The 18,977-nt window shown below is 45.0% G+C and overlaps 1 protein-coding gene across 1 annotated transcript in view; it reads right to left on the bottom strand.

Moving 5' to 3' along the window:
- Nucleotides 1-18,977, bottom strand: part of SIRT5 (sirtuin 5) — a 127,288-nt gene that overhangs the window by 10,337 nt on the left and 97,974 nt on the right. Inside the window, exon 8 of the mRNA XM_030211150.1 lies at nt 7,312-7,427. Within this exon, the coding sequence (XP_030067010.1) occupies nt 7,312-7,427 (116 nt within the window). The remainder of the gene's footprint in view (nt 1-7,311; nt 7,428-18,977) is intronic.

Here is an 18,977-nt window from a genome sequence, read left to right as displayed (position 1 = left end):
AATAAAACATAATAAAGAATAAATGTTTGGAAGTTGGGAGTTTTTCTTTTTTTAATGGCCAATGATAGAGAACCGACCCATGTGAAGGAAGCAAGCGACATTTTGTGCTCCTTGTGAGGTGTCCGAGACCTTTTTACTCCCTTTTCTACTACGTTAGTCAACTTGATAAACTGTGTGCATTGTTTTTTCTAAGTGTGTTCTCCAAGGCTCTCCCATCTCTCCATTCCTGAAGGAGCTCTCTTGGCCAAATTTTGTTTGAGCCTGGAGAGCTCATGTCTTATGCAGATGACATTTTCTTCTTGATTCCCGTTAGCCAGGGTGAGGATTCTATTTCTTTTAAGATCAAGAGCTGCATAAATAGGATTAAAGATTGGTCTGTTAAGGTCAAAATTAAGCTTAATGTTGGTAAGACTAAGATACTATGGTTCTCACAGGACTACCTAAAATTCCCCACATGATTTTGGGTGAAGATGGGTCCCAGTTTAATGTAGAAAGAACCGCCAAAGTTTTGGAGTGGTCCTGGACTCCTCACTGACAATGAAGCCACAGACAATTACGTTTGTTGAGATCTTATTTTTTTAAAGGATCATTATAGGATTATTGTGCAATTAACAATTTTATCATTATTAGATTATGGAAATTCACTATACTTGGATTTGTCCTCTATGCAACTTTCTAAAATTCAAATGGGTTCAGAATTCAGCTGCTAGGCTAATATTCCAGAAAACTCGGATGGATCATATAACTTCTTTGTTGGGCACATTGCACTGGTTGCCTGTGGAGGTTCAGATTATTTTTAAAGTACTTTGTTTGGTGTTAGGTTTTGGAAGTTATTTGCTCTGAGGGTGGATCTCAATTGATGAATTTGTTAAAATTTGGGGCAGCCTCTAGGTATTAGCTTTACCTTCAACTAAAAGTATATGGTTTAAAGCTGTCTTTTCACAATTGTTTTTCTTTGCAGTGGTTCATTATTAGAATAATCTTCCTTCTGAACTACGTTCAATGAGAAGTTATTTTTTTATTTCAAAAGGCTTTGAAAACTTGTACAGCAGGCCTGGGGGGTTATAATTTTATTGTTTTATTATGTATGTTTAATGTAATTCCTGATAATTGTGTCAACCTCTAATTTTAATTGATGTAACCCACCTAGAATCTTATTTTAAGACAGTTGGCAAGAGGTAAGTCTTTGATAACATAACATTCTCAAAATATCAGTGACTGCAACTTCCTTGGGGATTTTATTTGGGAAGTTGAATTTCGAAGGGAGGGACACTTCTGCTTTTGAAGGCTTATGTGGTGGGGAAAAATGTTTTTTTGCAACACTGGACAGAGGTGAATCCACCTACTTTTTGGTATTGGAGGAGGGTTTTCATAATTTAAGGCCTTCAGAAGATAGAGATGTCACCCTTACCCTTAATCAACGGAAAACATTTATGTTAATTTAGGAGACCTACAGTCAAAGGTTGAAGCCAAAAGCCTGGTACTTAATGAGCTCCAGCTCTAGTTTTAAGTTGTGACCTGGCAATACCCACATCTCTGAGAGGGGGGGGAGGTGATTAGGGGAACATATGGATGACAATGTTGATTAGTGAGTTTGCATGACCTGGATTGGCCACTGCTGGAAACAGGATACTGGGCTTGATGGACCTTCAGTCTATCCCAGTATAACAATGCTTATGTTCTTATAAGAGTCAAGGCTTTGTGCAATGCTTTATGAATGTCGTTATATTGTTTTGAAAGTTGGGGGGGGGGGATTAGTGTTTTGTGATACAGTGTAATATTGGTTATGTTTTATAGATCTTTGACTCCAGTGTACACTAACAACTTTCTTTCGCTTATTCTGCCTGTGGTAGTTAACCAATGAGATTTCAAATTCATCGCCCCTTTGTCACTTGCCAATCGGCTTCCATATTCCGTGCGTGTGCTTATGCGGAGTCTTTCCTGCAGAGGAGCAGTCTTAAACCATGCATATAAGCGAAATCTTGCACTTATCAGTGGTGCACTATACCGAAGTTCGTCCCCATAGAAATTGATGGCGCCAAAAATGGGACCGAAGTACGGCATGCAGTTAAACAGAGCATGCGCTTATCCGACGTGCACTTAAATATATATATATATATATATATATTTTTTTTTTTAGTCCTCTTAGGTTTTAATAGACCTTTGATTCAAAGTATGCATGAGAAGAGTTGTATATACTTGCTATGACCAGTGTTAAGTTGCAGGATTTTAATTTGTGTTTTAATTCAAATAATCCATTACATTGGACAGACCATTTTTTACTTGATTTTACTATTAATTGGCGTGATCTGCATACAAAACTTAGGACTCCAAAGATTCTTAGGACAACTAGGGGCAAAGTTGATTTTGGAGCAAAGTGCAACATTTAAATGAGGTGTATTCCTTGTCAGATTTTTTCCAAAATTGGCATGGTCATGCTACTGAGATATTAGATGATATATTTCTATACAAGACCAAAGTTAAAAGACTATGTAATTCTGAGAAGTGGTTTGATTCTGAATTGCTCATCTTGAAACATGAGTGCAGGAAATATGAGAATGTGTGGAGGAAATCTGGCCTACCAGAACAAATTGATTTGGAGTTCAAACATTTCACTATACAAACAGTTTATTACTAAAAAGAAACATGTCTATATTAATCTAATTGGTGATAACATTTTGAATACACACAGACTGTGTAATTTGGCAGACAGTCTTTGAAAGTGAATAGCTTGTTACTACTACTACTTATTTCCATAGTGCTACTAGACATACGCAGCCCTGTACACTTGAACATGAAGAGACAGTTCCTGCTCAAAACAGCTTACAATCTAATCAGGACAAATAATGGAATTACTAAGGTGAGAATGATAAAACATACATGGGTACTGAACAAATGATTAGGGGTTAGGAGTTAAAAGTAGAATCAAAAAGGTGGGCTTTTAGCCTAGATTTGAAGATAGCCAGAGATGGAGCTTGACGTACTGGCTCAGGAAGTCTATTCCAGGCATATGGTGTAGCAAGATAAAAGGAACGGAGCCAGGAGTTGGCAGTGGAGAAGGGTACAGATAAGAGAGATTTACCCAATGAACAGAGTTCCTGGGTAGGAGTGTAGGGAGAGATAAGAGTGGAGAGGTACTGAGGAACTGCAGAGTGAATACACTTGTAAATCAATAAGAGAAGTTTGAACTGTATGTGGAAATAGAAGGGAGCCAATGAAGTGACTTGAGGAGAGGACTAATATAAGCATAGCAACACTGCAGAATGCAAATCATGCAGCAGAATTTTGAACAGATTGAAGGGGAGAGAGACGACTCAGTGGGAGACCTGTAAGAAGCAAGTTGCAATAGTCTAAGTGAGAGGTGATACGAATGTGGATAAGGGTTTTGGTAGTTATGGAGAGTTGCCAAGATTTGGGTTTCTGCCAGGTACTGGTGACCTGGCTTGACCACTGTTTGGAAAACAAGATACTGGGCTAGATGGACCATTGGTCTGACCCAGTATGGCTACTCTTAGGTTCTTATACTCAGAAAGGAAAGGACAAATTGTGGCTACTCTTAGGTTCTTATACTCAGAAAGGAAAGGACAAATTGTGGTGAGTGGAGGAGTAGCCTAGTGGTTAGTGCAGTGGACTTTGATCCTGGGGAACTGAGTTCGATTCCCACTGCAGCTCCTTGTGCCCCTGGTACAAAATAAGTACCTGAATATATGTAAACCGCTTTGAATGTAGTTGCAAAAACCTCAGAAAGGCAGTATATCAAGTCCCATTTCCTTTTCCCATTATGAGAAATGACAGGTTTTAGCAGTCTGTTGGATTTGTGCAGAGAAAGAGAGAGGAAAGATAACCCCAAGGTTATGAGCTGACGAGGCAGGGAGGATGAGAGTGTTATCCACAGAGATGGAGAATGGGGGAAGAGGAGAGTTTGGTTTAGAGGGAAAGATATGAAGTTAAGTTTTGGTCATGCATAGTTTCAGATGGAAGCGAGACATCCAGGCAGCAATATCAGACAGACAGGCTGATGCCTGTTGTACGTTCTTCTACCCCTTCAGCCAATGTCTTGGCTTTGTCTTTTGAGGAGAAAGTGGTGAAAAGCTCGTAGTCTTCTACCATGAGCTGATTATTTGTAGTAAGGATATTTACGTGGATTGTGTGTGGAACTGTTTTCCCTTAACTCTTATTGAAGTGAAATTACTTCTGAACAGATCTGCTAAAGTTAACTGTAGCCTAGATTCTTGCCCAGCATATTTTATGAATAACATGCCTGATACATTTTTGTCTGCTTTGACTAATTGGTTCAATAGCTGCTTATTGGTCAATTTTTGACCAGATATGGTAAAATTATATTAACTCCGATCCCAAACCTGATGGTAAATTATCCTCTCCTAGTAATCATCATCTGGTGGCTTCAATTCCTTCATTTACTAAATGTGTAATTAAACTCTGGAATTTGTTGCCAGAGAATGTGGTAAAAGCAGTTAACTTAGCAGGGTTTAAAACAGTCCATAAGCCATTATTAAGATGGACTTGGGGAAAATCCACTGCTTATTTCTAGTTTAAGCAGCATAAAATGTATTGTACTGTTTTGGGATCTTGCCAGGTAACCTGGATTAGCCACTGCTGGAAACACAAGGCTAGGCTTGATGGACCTTCGGTCTGTCCCAGTATGGTAACGCTTATGTTCTAAAGTCATTGAGGGCTATGTTTTACAACTATTGGGTAAGTATCTTAATGACAATAACATCTTGCATTCAGCAAAGTCTGGATTCTGTAAGAACTATAGTACTGAGACTGTGACAGTGTCTATTGTTGTCCATGGTAAACTGAGTCAGGGACAAAAGGCAGCGATAGTCCAGTTCGACCTATCTTGTGTGTTTGACCTAGTAGATCATAATATTCTCCTACTTAGATTGACTGAGATAGGAATTTGCAATAGAGTACTACACTGGTTTAGAGAATTTTTACCATCAAGGAGGTATAAGGTCCTAAAAGATAGTAACTACTCTGCGTGTTGGAGTCCTGGTTGTGGGGTCCCACAAATCCCCCTTATCTCCATCATTATTTAAGCTCCTTCTTCAACTTTTGGCGTTACAATTAGAAAGATTTAATGTCCCCTTCTACATCTATGTGGATGACATTACCATGTTTCCATTGGCAGGTGATTGGGCCACTACACTGTCTCTAATATCCTCTTGTGTACATTTGATTGAATGTTGGATTTCTTCTAATCATTTAAAGTTAAATTGTGACATGACTCAGTTCTTATGGTTAGGCCTTATTGATGCACCAGAGTTTTTACAATCTTTTTCTATTGGTGCTAATATCTTTACTTCTGAGTCATGCTCAAAGATATTGGGGGTTGAGTTAGATAGTTTGTTGTCATTTTCTAAACATGTGACATTGCTGGTTCGGAAATCTTTCTAAACGTTGAGAAAATTGAGGGCAATCTTCAAATATTTTGAAATAGATACTTTTAGATTATTAGTCCAGGCATTAATATTATGTAGGCTAGACTACTGTAATATCATATATATGTGCTTGTCTAAAACTCTGGTGAAATGCTTACAATTAATCCAGAATACAGCCGCTAGGCTGATTTTCTCATCAAGAAAATATGACTCCGCCTCACTGTTATTGCACAGGCTTCACTGGCTTCTTGTATGTGCTAGATCAAAATTTAAGCTGTGTACCCTAATATTTAAGATTGTATATGGTGATGCTCCTCTCTACTTAATGGATTGGGTTATTCTACTTCATATGAAGGCTGGATCTAGAACCTGAAACCACTACTACTACTACTTAACATTTCTAGAGCGCTACTAGGGTTACGCAACGCTGTACATTTTAACAAAGAGAGACAGTCCCTGCTCAAAGAGCTTACAATCTAATAAACCAAATGTTATTGTGCCTTCCTTCCATAAGGCGGGTCACTAAACATTGGATGTTTGATTCCTCTCTGTACTACCAGGCAGCGTCTGTATAGAATACATTACCTGTACAACTTCAAATTCTACTAAATTATTTTACTTTTAGAAAAGCTCTTAAGACACTTATTTATAGAATCATTTTGATATGGTTACTAATTATGTTATTGTGAGATATGGTTTGGGGTTTTTTTGATTAACCGTTTGTAATCCGCAATGAGCCATTAGTGGTATTTGCAGAATAAAAGCAGTGTATAACATAACAGATCTTTTTTTTTCTGTCACAATTTAAATGGAGTATTGCCTTGGGTGAATCTCATAACTAACTACATGTACCTGGGGAAAATAAAGTTAGAGGAAAAAAAAACCCTTGCATTTCTACCCTACAGAGGAAATACAGACAGAACCCTTACTTTACTTTTCTCCTATAGAAATCATGTACCCTCTTTTCTTGTCTGAGCATGGATGCAAAGGAGGGTTCTCAGTTTTCTCCTAGGTGCCCCTGCAATGCATGACTCTGATGAGCCTGCCCTTTACACAGTAAGGCATGGACTGCAGAGAAAGCAGTATGAATAACCAATACCTATCCATTAAATTATATGGATATTGTAAGCCTTGCAAAAATGTTTTAATTCTTAGAATTCAGGAAAACCTTACTGTAAGATTGTGATCTCAAAATCCTTTGTGTGAGTGCTGCACTTACCGAGCAAGTGTGATTTTTAGATCTCCTAATTTCATTGTCCCTCAAACTTAATAGTAACCAACCGGATAGATAATAAGTCCCTGCAACTTAACGTGTGGTGAAATTTAGTCTGTACTACTATAAATAAGAATTATTGCTACAAAAAAGCAAAATAAGGCAACATTTTAGAATCTTATGTGGGAACCAATCTGCAAATATATTACATGTTGAAGAGTGATATTCAGTATTCTGTGTTCTAATTATTGCTTTATATATGGTTGCCGAGTATGTTTTATTTCTGTTGGTTACTTCTGTTGTCGTATTTCTGTATGTAAGAAAATCTTTAAATGAAAGCCTTGAAAAAAAAGTTTGCCTGACTGAATAGCTTTTATTATTTATTTACTGTTACTCTGCCAACTTTCCTTTCCCTGATCTTTCAGTCCAGTTGTGTTTACCCGATACTGTAGAGGAAAAGGTTGAAGGACAGTGTGGTCCTTCAATGACAGAACTTTAATGTCTCACTCTTAAATTCTCCAAAATACCTGCTACATTAGATCTCAGGCTACCCCAAACTGAATGAGCAACACTGTTACTTCCTTTGCAGCTTCCACTGTGATGCCATGTCCAATCAACCCAAAACCTGCTGTTCCTGTTGTGTGAAAACTGCCTTCCTAAGCACGCAGAGATTCTTTTAGCACTCTGATTTACCTGAAGCTGGTGGTGGCAGGGGTAGTTTCCATGTTGAATTCTGCCACTGGCACTCCTCTAGCAGCTACCTGAGGAGCAAACATGGCAGCAGGATAAACCACTGAAGAGGTCCCAACCTGCAGATGATACACCAATAGCATTGTAAAGCAAGAACCTTGGACAGACAGGGGGAAATTCAGTAAATGGCACTCAAAGTTATGCACCAGGAAGATCCACGCTAAACTGGTATTCTGCAAAGGGGACTCTGTGCAAAGCATCCTTTGCAGAATACTAGCTTAGTGTGATTTTTATGCTTAACTTTGCGATACTGTGCCCAACTTAGGTACAGAAATGACATTCTATAACACTGCATCTAATTCCTGGGAACATCCCTGACCTGTCCATGCCCCTTTGCAGTTGCATGTGTGAGAAGTTAGGTGCTCAGTTTACAGAATAGGAGCATGTCAGCTATGTACGCAACTGCTAATTAGTGCATGAGGCCAATTATTGGTATCTCCAATTAACTGCTAATTTAGTGCCAATTAACTAATTATGTTACACATGTAGCCTTACTTATTCTATAACTGAGCATGAAATTAGGTATCTAACTTCAGGTGCCATTTATAGAATTTGGGGAACAGGTTACACAAGCTATGTACACATCATATCTTACCAAATGCCCTGATTATCTGGTAAACTGATAGACTCTGTATGTGCTCTCCTCTCCTTGTCAGAGGCACTCTTAGTAGCACTAGCTGTGACATTAACAAGACTTGTAATTACAGTAATGTTATCAGTACTCCCATCTTTCTCTGGGGGATTACTGAGAGTAGAAGTGGACATTGTGGACATTGTTTTGTTGGGGCATTAGATGACTTAAGCTTGAGATACTTTATCAATAAATCCCCAAATCTAATTTTTGCTTTTTAATTAAAATATAGACATCTTAACTTGTTTCAAGGGTCTAAAATCAATCTGCACTAGCTTTACTTGTTTTCTCACAGCTCCAGAGTATAAAAATCAAATATCAGTTTGCTTTTTAGGCTCTAAATTCAATTTATGCTAGCTTTAGATACTCTTTTACCACCTACCCTGGGTAATCCCTGATAGTTATCCCAATTAAAGGAGAAAACGGAAAATTGTCACCACTGGGTATTTTTATCAGCAGGGAATTAACTCTTAATAGATTTGTAGTTAATTCAGAAGAAAGCACAAAATACTAATAATTTTAAAAGTCTTTAGATTACTTCAGATATCCCTATTCGACTATCATCCTCCCACAAGAAACTATGGCTGTAGTCATGCAACTACTACTACTACTTATCATTTCTATAGCACTACTAGACATACACATGAAGAGACAGTCCAGACAAACAGGACAAACAAGAGATAAGGGAATATTAAAGTGAGGATAATAAAATAAGGGTTCTGAACAAGTGAATAAGGGTTAGGAGTTAAAAGCAGCATCAAAAAGGTGGGCTTTTAGCTTAGATTTGAAGACAGCCAGAGTTGAAGCTTGATGTACCGCAACTGTGGAATTCTCTTCCTGTAAAGCGAATGCTACATACCTGTAGAAGGTATTCTCCGAGGACAGCAGGCTGATTGTTCTCACTGATGGGTGACGTCCACGGCAGCCCCTCCAATCGGAAACTTCACTAGCAAAGTCCTTTGCTAGCCCTCGCGCGCCCGCGCGCACCGCGCATGCGCGGCCGTCTTCCCGCCCGAAACCGGCTCGAGCCGGCCAGTCCAGTATGTAGCAAGACAATACACTTCAAGGGAAGACACAACTCCAAAGGGGAGGCGGGCGGGTTTTGTGAGAACAATCAGCCTGCTGTCCTCGGAGAATACCTTCTACAGGTATGTAGCATTCGCTTTCTCCGAGGACAAGCAGGCTGCTTGTTCTCACTGATGGGGTATCCCTAGCCCCCAGGCTCACTCAAAACAACAACATTGGTCAATTGGGCCTCGCAACGGCGAGGACATAACTGAGATTGACCTAAAAAATTTACCAACTAACTGAGAGTGTAGCCTGGAACAGAACAAACAGGGCCCTCGGGGGGTGGAGTTGGATCCTAAAGCCCAAACAGGTTCTGAAGAACTGACTGCCCGAACCGACTGTCACGTCGGGTATCCTGCTGCAGGCAGTAATGAGATGTGAATGTGTGGACAGATGACCACGTCGCAGCTTTGCAAATTTCCTCCATGGTGGCTGACTTCAAGTGGGCTACCGACGCTGCCATGGCTCTAACATTATGAGCCGTGACATGACCCTCAAGAGCCAGCCCAGCCTGGGCGTAAGTGAAGGAAATGCAATCTGCTAGCCAATTGGATATGGTGCGTTTCCCTACAGCCACTCCCCTCTTGTTGGGATCAAAAGAAACAAACAATTGGGCGGACTGTCTGTGGGGCTGTGTCCGCTCCAGATAGAAGGCCAATGCTCTCTTGCAGTCCAATGTGTGCAGCTGACGTTCAGCAGGGCAGGAATGAGGACGGGGAAAGAATGTTGGCAAGACAATTGACTGGTTCAGATGGAACTCCGACACAACCTTTGGCAGAAACTTAGGGTGAGTGCGGAGGACTACTCTGTTGTGATGAAATTTGGTGTAAGGGGCCTGGGCTACCAGGGCCTGAAGCTCACTGACTCTACGAGCCGAAGTAACTGCCACCAAGAAAATGACCTTCCAGGTCAAGTACTTCGGATGGCAGGAATTCAGTGGCTCGAAAGGAGGTTTCATCAGCTGGGTGAGAACGACATTGAGATCCCATGACACTGTAGGAGGTTTGATAGGGGGCTTTGACAAAAGCAAACCTCTCATGAAGCGAACAACTAAAGGCTGTCCTGAGATCGGCTTACCTTCCACAAGGTAATGGTATGCACTGATTGCGCTAAGATGAACTCTTACAGAGTTGGTCTTGAGACCAGACTCAGACAAGTGCAGAAGGTATTCAAGCAGGGTCTGTGTAGGACAAGAGCGAGGAGCTAGGGCCTTGCTGTCACACCAGACGGCAAACCTCCTCCAATGAAAGAAGTAGCTTCTCTTAGTGGAGTCTTTCCTGGAAGCAAGCAAGATGCGGGAGACACCCTCTGGCAGACCCAAAGAGGCAAAGTCTACGCCCTCAACATCCAGGCCGTGAGAGCCAGGGACTGGAGGTTGGGATGCAGAAGAGCCCCTTCGTCCTGCGTGATGAGGGTCGGAAAACACTCCAATCTCCACGGTTCTTCGGAGGATAACTCCAGAAGAAGAGGGAACCAGATCTGACGCGGCCAAAGGGAGCAATCAGAATCATGGTGCCTCAGTCTTGCTTGAGTTTCAACAAAGTCTTCCCCACCAGAGGAATGGGAGGATAAGCATACAGCAGACCTTCCCCCCAATCCAGGAGGAAGGCATCCGACGCCAGTCTGCCGTGGGCCTGAAGCCTGGAACAGAACTGAGGGACCTTGTGGTTCACTTGAGATGCGAAGAGATCCACCAGGGGGGTGCCCCACGCCTGGAAGATCTGTCGCACCACACGGGAATTGAGCGACCACTCGTGAGGTTGCATAATCCTGCTCAACCTGTCGGCCAGACTGTTGTTTACGCCTGCCAGATATGTGGCTTGGAGCACCATGCCTTGACGGCGAGCCCAGAGCCACATGCTGACGGCTTCCTGACACAGGGGGCGAGATCCGGTGCCCCCCTGCTTGTTGACATAGTACATGGCAACCTGATTGTCTGTCTGAATTTGGATAATTTGGTGGGACAGCCGATCTCTGAAAGCCTTCAGAGCGTTCCAGATCGCTCGCAACTCCAGAAGATTGATCTGTAGATCGCTTTCTTGGAGGGACCACCTTCCTTGGGTGTGAAGCCCATCGACATGAGCTCCCCATCCCAGGAGAGACGCATCCGTGGTCAGCACTTTCTGAGGCTGAGGAATTTGGAAGGGACGTCCCAGAGTCAAATTGGAGCAAATCGTCCACCAATACAGGGATTCGAGAAAACTCGTGGACAGGTGGATCACGTCCTCTAGACCCCCGGCGGCCTGATACCACTGGGAGGCTAGGGTCCATTGAGCAGATCTCATGTGAAGGCGGGCCATGGGAGTCACATGAACTGTGGAGGCCATGTGGCCCAGCAATCTCAACATCTGCCGAGCTGTGATCTGCTGGGACGCTCGCACCCGCGAGACGAGGGACAACAAGTTGTTGGCCCTCGCCTCTGGGAGATAGGCGCGAGCCGTCCGAGAATCCAGCAGGGCTCCGATGAATTCGAGTTTCTGCACTGGGAGAAGATGGGACTTTGGGTAATTTATCACAAACCCCAGTAGCTCCAGGAGGCGAATAGTCATCTGCATGGACTGCAGGGCTCCTGCCTCGGATGTGTTCTTCACCAGCCAATCGTCGAGATATGGGAACACGTGCACCCCCAGCCTGCGAAGCGCCGCTGCTACCACAGCTAGGCACTTTGTGAACACCCTGGGCGCAGAGGCGAGCCCAAAGGGTAGCACACAGTACTGGAAGTGGCGTGCGCCCAGCTGAAATCGCAGATACTGTCTGTGAGCTGGCAGTATCGGGATGTGTGTGTAGGCATCCTTCAAGTCCAGAGAGCATAGCCAATCGTTTTGCTGAATCATGGGGAGAAGGGTGCCCAGGGAAAGCATCCTGAACTTTTCTTTTACGAGATATTTGTTCAGGGCCCTTAGGTCTAGGATGGGACGCATCCCCCCTGTTTTCTTTTCCACAAGGAAGTACCTGGAATAGAACCCCAGCCCTTCTTGCCCGGATGGCACGGGCTCGACCGCATTGGCGCTGAGAAGGGCGGAGAGTTCCTCTGCAAGTACCTGCTTGTGCTGGAAGCTGTAGGACTGAGCTCCCGGTGGACAATTTGGAGGTTGAGAGGCCAAATTGAGGGTGTATCCTTGCCGGACTATTTGGAGAACCCACTGATCGGAGGTTATAAGAGGCCACCTTTGGTGAAAAGCTTTCAACCTCCCTCCGACAGGCAGGTCGCCCGGCACTGACACTTGGATGTCGGCTATGCTCTGCTGGAGCCAGTCAAAAGCTCGCCCCTTGCTTTTGCTGGGGAGCCGCGGGGCCTTGCTGATTCGCACGCTGCTGACGAGAGCGAGCGCGCTGGGGCTTAGCCTGGGCCGCAGGCTGTCGGGAAGGAGGATTGTACCTACGCTTGCCAGAAGTATAGGGAACAGTCTTCCTTCCCCCGAAAAATCGTCTACCTGTAGAGGTAGAAGCTGAAGGCTGCCGGCGGGCGAACTTGTCGAATGCGGTGTCCCGCTGGTGGAGAGACTCTACCACCTGCTCGACTTTTTCGCCAAAAATGTTATCCGCACGGCAAGGCAAGTCCGTAATCCGCTGCTGGACTCTATTCTCCAGGTCGGCGGCACGCAGCCATGAGAGCCTGCGCATCACCACACCTTGAGCAGCGGCCCTGGACGCAACATCAAAAGTGTCATAAACTCCTCTGGCCAGGAATTTTCTGCACGCCTTCAGCTGCCTGACCACCTCCTGAAAAGGCTTGGCTTGCTCAGGGGGAAGAGCATCAACCAAGCCCGCCAACTGCCGCACATTATTCCGCATGTGTATGCTCGTGTAGAGCTGGTAAGACTGGATCTTGGACACGAGCATAGAGGAATGGTAGGCCTTCCTCCCAAAGGAGTCTAAGGTTCTAGCGTCCTTGCCCGGGGGCGCCGAAGCATGTTCCCTAGAACTCTTAGCCTTCTTTAGGGCCAAATCCACAACTCCAGAGTCATGAGGCAACTGAGTGCGCATCAGCTCTGGGTCCCCATGGATCCGGTACTGGGACTCGATCTTCTTGGGAATGTGGGGATTAGTTAATGGTTTGGTCCAGTTCGCAAGCAATGTCTTCTTCAGGACATGGTGCAAGGGAACAGTGGACGCTTCCTTAGGTGGAGAAGGATAGTCCAGGAGCTCAAACATTTCAGCCCTGGGCTCGTCCTCCACAACCACCGGGAAGGGGATGGCCGTAGACATCTCCCGGACAAAGGAGGCAAAAGACAGACTCTCGGGAGGAGAAAGCTGTCTCTCAGGAGAGGGAGTGGGATCAGACGGAAGACCCCCAGACTCCTCGTCAGAGAAATATCTGGGATCTTCCTCTTCCTCCCACGAGGCCTCACCCTCGGTGTCAGACACAAGTTCACGGACCTGTGTCTGCAACCTCGCCCTGCTCGACTCCGTGGAACCCTGTCCACGATGGGGGCGTCGAGAGGTAGACTCCCTCGCCCGCATCGGCGAAGCTCCCTCCGCCGACGTAGTCGGGGAGCCTTCCTGGGAGGTGGCCGCGGTCGGTACCGCACGCGGTACCGACGTCGGGGACCTCAACCTGGGCGATGGGCCAGCCGGCGCCACGCTCGACGGTACCGGTGGCGCAAGCACCGCCGGTACCGGAGGGGTAGGGCGCAACAGCTCTCCCAGAATCTCTGGGAGAACGGCCCGGAGGCTCTCGTTTAGAGCGGCTGCAGAGAAAGGCTGAGAGGTCGATGCAGGCGTCGACGTCAGTACCTGTTCCGGGCGTGGAGGCTGTTCCGGGCTGTCCAGAGCGGAGCGCATCGACACCTCCTGAACAGAGGGTGAGCGGTCCTCTCGGTGCCGATGCCTGCTGGGTGCCGAATCCCTCGGCGACCCAGAGCTCTCGGTGCCGACACGGGGAGGAGACCGGTGTCGATGCTTCTTCGATTTCTTCCGAAGCATGTCACCGGAGCTCCCCGGCACCGACGAGGAGGACGTCGAATCCACCCGTCGCTTCCTCGGGGCCGAGACTGAAGAAGGTCGATCTCGGGGGGGCTGTACCGCAGGAGCCCTCAGGGTAGGCGGAGACCCACCCGAGGGCTCACCGCCACCAGCAGGGGAATGGACAGCCCTCACCTGCACTCCACCCGATGCACCACCGTCCGACGACATCAGCAGACGAGGTCCTGGTACCACCGACGTCGATGCAGCTATCCGATGTCTCGGCGCCGATGCAGAGGCCCGATGCCTCGATGCACTCGATGCAGGGGCGGCCGAGGAAGATGGTCTGGACGCTGACGACGTCGATGCACTCGAAGATCCCGGTGCCGATGCCGACGAAGAGCCCGAGAACAACACGTTCCACTGGGCTAGTCTCGCTACCTGAGTCCGCCTTTGAAGCAGGGAACACAGACTGCAGTTCTGAGGGCGGTGCTCGGCCCCCAGACACTGAAGACACGACGAGTGTCGATCAGTGAGCGAGATAACCCGGGCGCACTGGGTGCACTTCTTGAAGCCGCTGGAAGGCTTCGATGTCATGGGCGGAAAAATCACGCCGGCGAAATCAAAAGCCGAAATGGCGAAATTCGAAGCACCAAATTTAGAGGGAGAAAAAATCTCGACCGAGGCCGAAAAAAGGCCTACCCCGACGACGAAAGAAAACTTACCGGGGCAAAAAAGCTGGAAGTACGGGGAGGATTTACACGAAACCCGGCGGGGGGTTTCCGGAGCACTTCCCGACTAGGACAAAGCTTTCCCGAAGGAAAAAAACACGTTCAAACAAATTGGACGCGCGAGGTCGACTTTCCGGGGCTCGACACGGCGAAAACACGACCGTACCGAGTGCGGACAAAAGAAGACTGGCCGGCTCGAGCCGGTTTCGGGCGGGAAGACGGCCGCGCATGCGCGGTGCGCGCGGGCGCGCGAGGGCTAGCAAAGGACTTTGCTAGTGAAGTTTCCGATTGGAGGGGCTGCCGTGGACGTCACCCATCAGTGAGAACAAGCAGCCTGCTTGTCCTCGGAGAAAGGTTAGAACCACATTATATGCACTTCCGTAAAATACTAAAAACGTGGCTTTTTAGAAAGTATCTTTTAAGCTGATTTTTTGAACATTAATTTATGTTTATAAATTTCAGGCTAATCACCTTCTATATAAATTGTCTAGAGTGCTTGGTACAGACAGTATATAGAAACTATATTATAAGGAAGTGATGTCATCGGAGGGAACAGACATCAGAGAGGAGCTCCTTCAGGGTAGTGATTACCATATATACTCGAATATAAACAGAGATTATTTTGTCCCCCCCTCCCCCCCCCCCAAAAAAGGGTAAAAAATTGGGGTTTCGGTTTATATTCGAGTCTCTCCGATAACTGGCATTTCAATCCTCTCTTCCCCCAGCAGTGTCCACCATTTCACTCTTCCTCTTCCCCCCTCCAAAGACCAGCAATTGTCTTATCTGTTTCTCAGCCGACGCCAATGCTATGCGCTGGGCCAGTGTGTAAAATGTCAACATATTCTAGAGGCCAACTAAATTATGGGCTCCAAATTCCAATTTGGCTATTTTTCAATTTCAGCCAAAAATGCCAGTGCATTTTCAGCTGAACCCCAAATTCCCCCCACTCCAGAAAAAAACTGCAGCCTACTCTGCCTCTCCTCTATCCTGACCAAAACCACCGATGCCCTCTCTGAGACACCCTGGTGGTCTAGTAGCCTGACCAGGGCAGGAGCAATTCACAGTCGCTCCTGCCCTGCCATCTCTGCCATCAAAATAGCAGCAAAGACCTAAATAGCAGTATTGTATTATTTAAGTTTTATTTTTACACGATTTAGTTTTATGGTGATTAAAAAGGCTTTTTGTAACATTTGTTTTAAAAGATTGTCATGTGACCTGGTACAAGCTATTTAGTATGGTTGAACACCAAGTCTGATTGTATTAACAACAAAAGCATTCACTGGGAAGAGAAACAGTAAGTTAAATGTTTTCCATTCTTTTTAATTTTTTATGTTTTACTAAGTGATAGCATATTCTTAAACTGCTTCATTCTACTAGCTTTTACCAGATTCAGTGTTTGTAAGACTTTGCATCAGTCTGGGTATGCAGAAACATTTTTAAATCACATTGTTGCCCTTGTGCTTACTATGGTACCTTTTAGTTACCATCTATTTTTTTGTGTGCATATATTTGTGAAATCCAGTTACAATTTAAGTTTTAAAGTTATCATTTATTGGATTTTATATGTGTATTTGTCATTTCATATTTTATTGGAGATATGACTTCAATTGTGCATGTTTTTAAGTTTTCTAAATTATGCTAACATTTAGTAGTTGGTTTACAAAACAAGTTATTTTACTCTAACAAAATCCATCGCCCCTGACACAGCCCGGGGAAAGGGTAAAACTTGGCCAAGTTGGGCAATTTGTTTTAACCTCTCCTATGCTGTTGCTATCTTAATTTTATTTTGGACTGTTTTTGGTCTGCCCTTTTTTCTTGCCAGGCTGGCACTTGCAGACAAAGTGCCTGATTGTTTTCTGGGACCATACCTCCTAATACAGGCCAAACCAATAGCCTCCTTAATCCACCTTGCGACTGAAATTTAGAAACAGCTTCTCCTGTATGCAGTCCTCAAAGAGAAACAGCCTGTCTGACTTCTTGCAGACGTCCATTCAATGAAGTTCCTCCCTTCTTTCCTCTTGGATACCCTCAAAAATGTGGGCAATGAGACCACCTAATTCAAATAAAACAGGAGACCACCAGGGGCAAAAAGGATGGCACAGGATTGTCATCTTCTCTTCCGAGTACTCCAGATATAGATCCCTATAGAAGAAGGCCTGCAGTTCTGAAATCCAACAAGCTGAACAGATTGCTACCAAAAACATAATCTTCAGCAATAGATCCTTAATGAAGGCCTCCCCTCAATGTTTTAAATGGGACAGAGAACAATGCCTGCAGCACCAGGTTGAAAGCTGAGATCCCAAAGAGGAAATCACCTTCCTGTTGCAGGAAACTCTTCTCCTTTTTCTTCTGACTTTTACACTCCAGAAAAACCATACCATTTGCAGGTGCATCATAACAAATGTCCCCAGAACACACTTTCTGTAGCCAACGCCTAAACTTGCAACAACTCAAGGCAAGACACTTTTCAAAGTCCCCCTGCATAAAAGGCCAAGATCATATGGCAAAGAAGTAGATTTCTTCTTCTTCTTATTATTATTATTATTAGCATTTGTATAGCGCTACCAGACACACGCAGCGCTGAACACCTGACACAGAGAGACAGTCCCTGCTCAATAAAGCTTACAATCTAAAAATAATAGACAGACAGACAAGACAATAAGAGGGGAGGGAAGTACTGGGTGAGAAAGAACAAGGGGGAGGCAAATGAGTAATGGCTAGGAGCCAAAAGCAGCAGTGAAAAAGTGGGCTCTCAGCATTGTGGCTATTACTGAGGGAGAAAGCCCTCTTCTTAAGTGCTACCTCTCAAGGGCCATACTATGTGAAAGTGGAATAGGTCAACTATGAAAGTCAGACTCTAAAATAAAGGGCTAATCATACCATACCCTAGGCCAGTCTAGTACCATTGAGATCACTAGTGCAGGATGATCCTCTATTCAACAAATCACTTGACCTATCAACAGCCAATGTGGAAACAGACACCCATAATGCCTGAACTCAATGCATCTATGCCACTAAAGGCCTGCGCCTTTCTTCTGTTGAAGAATCAACAGACCTTGCAATTTCTGGATGTCGGACAAATGTATGGCGCTCAGCAATGCTACCTTATTGGCATTGCTGAGTGCCCATTCCCCTGGATCTAATATTTTCTGGCTCTGGAAATCCCCTAGCACATTGTCTGCTCCTACAACATGAGCCACCGAGAGTGCCCGAAGGATCTTTCTGGCCCGTTTGAGCAACCTGATGGCTCCTGGTGCCACCTTGCTTGTTGACATACAACATTGCTATCACAAAGTCACACAGAATTTATGGCACCAAGTCCCAGGTCCAGGCATAAAATGCCATCAGGGCTACTCAAATGACTTTGGTCTCCCAACCCTATCAAATCTGGCCTCGTCTGTTGATTATAGGCCTTGTGCCACTTGTCCTAGACAATGAGCCCCTCCCCCCAACTAGGCTGTGATCAGTTGTGATCACAATCCAAGCTTAGTTTCTAAGTCCATGCCAATAAATAAGTAGTTCCTGCTTAGCAACTACACTCTAATCTGGACACTCAAAAGATCAGGATCCAGACTCCCCCTCTTGCAAGGCAGGAGACCATCTGAACAACGTGCTGCCTGAAGTGGTCTCCTATGAGCTCTCATCCAAGGTACCAGCTTGATCGTTGTCTCCATCAGAACCAGAAGCTGGAGAAAACACCAAACCAAAGGATCTCTGTGTTTGAGGAATGTCCAGATTGTCATCAATTTGTCAGTTCTGGTCTGTGTTGAAAACACCTTCCCAGCCTGTCCTATCAAACCAAGCTCCTAGGTATTCCTTGTCACAGCAACCAATTGTTTTTAGCATAAATGATCACCCCCAGGTACTCTTCCACCTCCTCAATTGACTCTGCTCTGATCAGCCAATTGTTCAGATAAGATGAAGAGACAGGCTGCCACCGTCACACTGGAGAATGTTCTAGGTGCTGAGGTCAATCCAAGAGTAGTGTTCAGAACTGAAAAATACGTAAGGATCACAAAGTGAAGGTATTTAATTGTCCTCCTTTATTGGGGTATGTGGGTAAGCCTCAGATAGATATGGAGAAGAAACCACCACCTCCCTCCTCACTACCGCTATAATAGATCGTAATGTTTCCTTTTGGAGGCATGACACAAAGATAAGCGTTGACTCCCCCTTGAGATCAAGGATGGGATGAAAACTGCATTCTATCCTGGGCACAACAAATTATATTGTGTACCAATATCTGCCCCACTCCTCTGGGGGGGCTGGCACAA

Source organism: Microcaecilia unicolor, chromosome 1 (genome assembly GCF_901765095.1).
Source record: "Microcaecilia unicolor chromosome 1, aMicUni1.1, whole genome shotgun sequence".
NCBI classification, from domain to species: domain Eukaryota; kingdom Metazoa; phylum Chordata; class Amphibia; order Gymnophiona; family Siphonopidae; genus Microcaecilia; species Microcaecilia unicolor.
The sequence above is the reverse complement of the archived record's forward strand: the minus strand, read 5'-3'. Positions and strand labels throughout refer to the sequence as shown.